The sequence below is a fragment of the Prosopis cineraria genome, unplaced genomic scaffold (assembly GCF_029017545.1).
Source record: "Prosopis cineraria cultivar Desert tree isolate PC_DT_omini unplaced genomic scaffold, ASM2901754v1 PC1, whole genome shotgun sequence".
NCBI lineage: Eukaryota > Viridiplantae > Streptophyta > Magnoliopsida > Fabales > Fabaceae > Prosopis > Prosopis cineraria.
Window position 1 is genome coordinate 14613902 of NW_026555332.1, and position 5359 is coordinate 14619260.

At 35.1% G+C, this 5359-nt stretch overlaps 1 protein-coding gene across 5 annotated transcripts; it reads right to left on the reverse strand.

Annotated features, from left to right (window-relative positions):
• Positions 1 to 505: 505 nt before the first annotated feature.
• LOC129286807 (tubby-like F-box protein 8) lies at positions 506 to 4841 on the reverse strand. Of its 5 annotated transcripts, none has more exons than XM_054922863.1 (5): positions 4686 to 4841; positions 3032 to 3491; positions 2818 to 2905; positions 1653 to 1785; positions 506 to 1521 (listed from the first exon to the last, which is right to left on the reverse strand). In XM_054922863.1, the coding sequence occupies exons 2-5, from the start codon at positions 3374 to 3376 to the stop codon at positions 804 to 806; spliced, it is 1284 nt and encodes a 427-aa protein (XP_054778838.1). In that variant the 5' UTR covers positions 3377 to 3491; positions 4686 to 4841; the 3' UTR covers positions 506 to 803. The 5 variants fall into 5 exon arrangements, with proteins under 5 accessions (XP_054778838.1, XP_054778855.1, XP_054778847.1 ...); XM_054922880.1 differs by having other exon boundaries at positions 4631 to 4763; XM_054922872.1 differs by having other exon boundaries at positions 4621 to 4758.
• Between the last annotated feature and the right edge of the window lie 518 nt (positions 4842 to 5359).

Here is a 5359-nt window from a genome sequence, read left to right on the forward strand (position 1 = left end):
GTGCAAAAATATAAAATATTTTTTAAAAAATTGAATGTGTAAAAATATAAAATATTTTTAATTTTTTAAGATATAATTATTATTTTTTTAAATTATTCTTATTAAATAAATTACTTTATATTTATTTTAAAATAAAATATCTTATTAAATAAAAATAAATATAAAAAATAATGTTAATTTTAAAATGAATAACTATTAATTGTGATAAAATTCAATTACAAAGTCTTACATTTTTTAACACGAATATAAAACAAGGCAGGGAAAGGGGGGCATTAAGTTGCACGCCGCAATTGCTGCGCATGAGTTCGTTTGACTTTTACAACATATATATAATATAAAATTCAAATCAAATTATACAACATATATATTGTAAACAATACAACGCATTCTTTAAATCGTCATATATATATATATATATATATATAACTTTTTCTTTAAAAATGGCATGCAATCAACCGAAGTCTGGCAGGACAAATCAAAATTATTGACCATAAGAAGCAAACGCTAAATTTGCAACTAAATTTTCTTTACATCCGAACATACAGAGTCTACACCTTCATCCCCATGGACCATACGAGGATAACAACACAGTTCGACAAAGGCAGTGCATACTAAATCAAAAAGGAGACCAAAAGAAAAAGGAAGAGCACAGAGTGACCTGTACTTTACAGTTATTAAACTATTGGGTGTACAACAGCTGCATACGATTTCATCCTATAAATGCCTAAATGTAAAGATTGAATTCTTTTGTTTTTTTTTTTTTCTTTCCCTTCTTTGTTTCTTACCATATCTCTCTAATGTCACTATTCACAAGCCAGTTTTGTGTCGAAGCTGGTCAGGCAAATGGCAAAAGCCTGAAACGCTGATAGGGGATATCGGTAATCCATTGTGAACATGTCCTTCCCAACCTTGCCGAACTGAAGAATAATCTTGTCATGATCAGACTGCAATGGCTGCGCTGGCTGTGCTGGTGTTGGGGCACCGGCTGCGGGTGGTGTAGTTGCCGCAATCAGCTGAAAATTTTTGACAGATGCAACGGTCACCCTCCCCCGGAAGTTTAGGCACCAACACTGCAGCTGCTCATGCCACCTTGGTGCCTTGTTCTTAAGAACTAACGGTCTCTCCTTAACTTCCTCCTCTTCGTTTCCGGGACCCATTATGTCTGAGAACCTCGAGCTGTTAAACTCAGTTGAATTGTCAATCGATTTTGAGAAGGATATACTTCTGAATGAATCCTCGAGGGAGCGGGGAAGAAGCTCAGGCTGGCCCGGGACAATGCCACCAGGCTGGAGAGATGATGTGGGGATAGTATACATGGTACAGTGCATCCGTCGAGGTCCCCTAGTACCTAGCACATTAAGCTCATAAGTGATTTGGGCAATATTGTAGCTGCCACTTGGGACTTTCGGAGAAACCTTCTTTGAATAAAACCTACGGCTTCGGCCAGGGGGAGACAGCTGAGAATTATTGTAGGGAGGCTGAGTATCATAAATTATAAATTTGGTGCCAAGAAAATTTGACCTGATGCAATCGAAAATTAATAAAGCATAAGTTCACAAAGCCAGGAATATAAAGGGATTTCTCTTGTAAATTGACAGGTGGAAGATATCTATAATGTGCTTCAGGTCTATCAGCTAAATCCAAGCACATACCTCAGTTTTCCAATGTACCTACTACTAGATCTTGACATGTCATGTGCATCCATTGATATAATATACTCTGTGCACGTAGTTCTCCTAGTTCTTTTCGCTGATAAAAGAAACTTCCCATTGTCAACGAGCAATGCTGTAGGAAAACAATGTTGAAATCAGAACATGTCAGAGGTAGAGAGAACCAGGAACTTGCAATTGTTGAATGCATACCTAAGTTTTTAACAACAAAAAAGATTGGTAAAAACTGAAAGCTAATAACAAGGAACTGCTGAAACTATTTGACCTTTGAAATGCCCAGTTTACATACTACCATTTTACTAAGTAAGAAAATGTTTTTACTAACACAGAATCACGGATGAATTTCCTGCTCGATAAATAGCAATGCTGATTTTGAGGGGCAATGAGAGGTTTCTTCCCAGAAAATTGAGAGTTAAATATCTTGCAAGCAGTCAGGAAAATAGTAATAAAAGGAATCAGTCTCTGATAACGCTAGAAGGTTATAAATGTAACTGGACCAAAAGTCACATTGGCCAAGTAACAAAATTGCACAAACATTGACTTGATTTTATGAAGCCTTAATCAGGCTTAACAAAGTTACCACTGTCAGAAAAAAGAAAAAGGACAATTGGAAAGACCTAGTTACCACAATTTAAAGAACCATAATAGAAAATTCAGTTAAGAAGATTTTCACCTATATACATATGCGTACAAATTCCTTTTTTTTTCTTTTTCATTTATGTAATACCACCAAAATTTACAGTTCAGACAATGGATTGAGCTCACTTCCAATTCAACCAGGATAAGGCCTCCTAGGATTTCACAAAAATGAAAAATCATAGCATTCTCCGTCATGTTAGATGGAAATTTAAGCTTGTTAGGGAAAAAAGGGGGAAATTTAAGTAGCAACATAACAAATTGAGCAGCAAATAAACATATTAAAGTAACAAATTAGACATCAAAGATAAGCCCATCAAAGGTTGACAAGGGAAAATGCATATAATTAAAATATATCAGCCTATCATATCAGACAGCAACTACTCTCTAATAAATTACATCATATTTAAGAGAAAACTTAAATAAGATTGTATTAAAATTCCAAGAAAAACGAAGTGATCATGTTAAACTCATAAATATTGGAGACAAAAGAGTAAAAATGTTAGCCTACCAGGACTAAGGCAGAGAGAAAGTTGGTATGTCAAATTAGATTTGTCCCTCTTGATGAGACACTGGATGGTTCCATCCCTGAATCCGGGCTATTAAAAAAAATAAAAAAAATAAAAAATCACATAAGAACAAAGAAAATATGTCACACTCCATATTTGCTTTAAGCTATAAGCAATTCTATTGAAGATGCTGAGTGGGGGGGTATCAAATCTCACCTGTTTTAGGGAAATAGGGAAAGTAATCTTCCCAGAGAACTCTGGACTGCTCACAATTTCTTTGCACATTTCTCTCCAGGACTTGCACACAGCAGCACAAGTAACTACGTTTTTACGACCAGGCCATGTACTCTCACTTGCTTCCAATCTTTTGATAACATCACGAAGAAGCTCTGGTGGAAGGCTAGCCCACCGGCTGTTCTGTATAACTGGAGCTTCAACCTGCAACTCGTGTACTGAGCTTTGTGACCTCCTATGATGGCCCGGAAGCCTCACCTCAAAACTCCGCCTTGATAAGCTCCCAAACCCATCCCTTACATCACGAACTATACTGCGGAAGGACATTTGCTACAATACACTCACAGCCCCAGAATTTGATATGTCAGCAACTTTGACGCAAAGAAAAATATTCCACCCAGTTTTCTGAGTCACAATTCATAAGCTTTAGGTTGCTGAAGAACTGCAAGTCAAGCAAACTTTAATTTAAAGTCCCGCTTCAATTCTTACAGATTAAGACAAAAAAGAGAAGGAACAGAGATAGGGAAAAGCACAAAGCGGAAGGAATATTTAAAAAAGAGAGAGAGAGAGATTCTTATAAAGAAATCTCACTGGAACTAAAGCAACCCAAAATACCACACTTTTGTAAGAAACATCTTTTGGCAAGTTTTAAACCTGATTTTGAATCTCAATCTAACCTCCGACTGGAGCAATCAAACCAAATAAGAATCTTATCACAAGGATTTTGTTTGAACCAACTTTTTCACGACATAGGAAAAAAGGGCAAAAGAACAAACTACAGGTAGTCGTCATAGTTAATACATCAAGCATATGAGAAAGACAAAGCAAATGAGATATGGCTCCACTATTTGGTAATCATTTCAACAGAAAAGGTAATCTAATTGCCCAAATTCTAAGATCTCTTCACTCTTCCTTTATATCATTGAGGGTATATATGATCAGCTCTTGGATGATTGACTCTTACACGCACGGATAAGCACAAGCACGCAAGAAAAAAGACATTAGAAATGCATCCGTGCAGGCAAGAAAGATACCGGACCTGAAATATAGAACTTCAGAGCCAAATTAAGTTTCTTTTCTTAACGCTGAGATAATACAAAGATCTGAGAAAGATCAAACCGATATCAGACCAGCTTACTACAATCTCCGAGACCCAAAACTGTTTAACACAAAAAAGGGAAGGGAAGAAAAAGTGTATAAAGCGTTCAACAAGAAAACTCATGAAATAAGAAAAAATTATTCTTAGAACCATCAAAACCGATAGACATCAATCAAGAAGTGCAGAAAATAAAATCAGAAAAGGAGACTCAAAAGGTTTCGTTACCCTCTAAGAACATTAATAAAACGGAACGAAAATTTCACAAGAAGCCCACCAGAAACAACGACCACTTCCAACGGTGATACAGAACGAACCAGAAGAAACTTCATCGGAAACTACTAGTAGGACCCAAAAATCGAAGTCTCGAAACTTCCAAGAGCCCAATCTCAACTAAAATATAAACAGTAACAAAACTTCATAGAAATTTCATGATGAAATTGGAGGGCAAAGGGCTAGAAAATAAAAAATTTACTTCAAGGCACCTTCAAGGAGAGTACAAGGCGTGGCCTAAATCGAAGATCGCAAAAGGAAACTCACCGCCTTGTTCAAATATCTCTTAAGATGGGGTCAGATCCTGTTCCTTCCACGATTTGCCTCCTTTTCTCACTTTGTCTCCCACACAGCCTCTGACTCTGAAATGCACGGACTCAACGCTTGTATTAATTCCAACCCAGAGCGAATCTGAGACATATAAATCCTTAGCTTAATTATTATTTATTAGCTAACAAGAAATCTAATCCAATCCAATTAAATTATTATTATTTTACTGAATGAAATCCAAAACAAGTCAGTATACGGATTTAACTAAAGTTGGCCCGGCCTGGCCTTTGGGTTTTCTTCTTTTTTTTTTTTTTTTACTACTTTTCCTGTGTCACAGTAAGTATCGACGTTATACTATTCATCATGTTTTAACTTTGAAGATTTGGATTGATTCCATACAAATTTTCAAAATTTATTCATCTAGCTAAAATTTAATAAAGAATATTAAAAAAATGCTACTTATAATTTAAACATAAATATTGCTCATTTCATTTTAAATTATAAAATAATTTTAATACAATACTACACATATCAATAAAATTTGATATTGATATTATTTTGTAATTTAATAACGATACTTTACAATCTTATTGTTTTCAAATACAAAAATAAAGTTTTAAAATATCTTTTATTAAATAAAATATTAAAGAGAGATAATATAAAAGGAAATG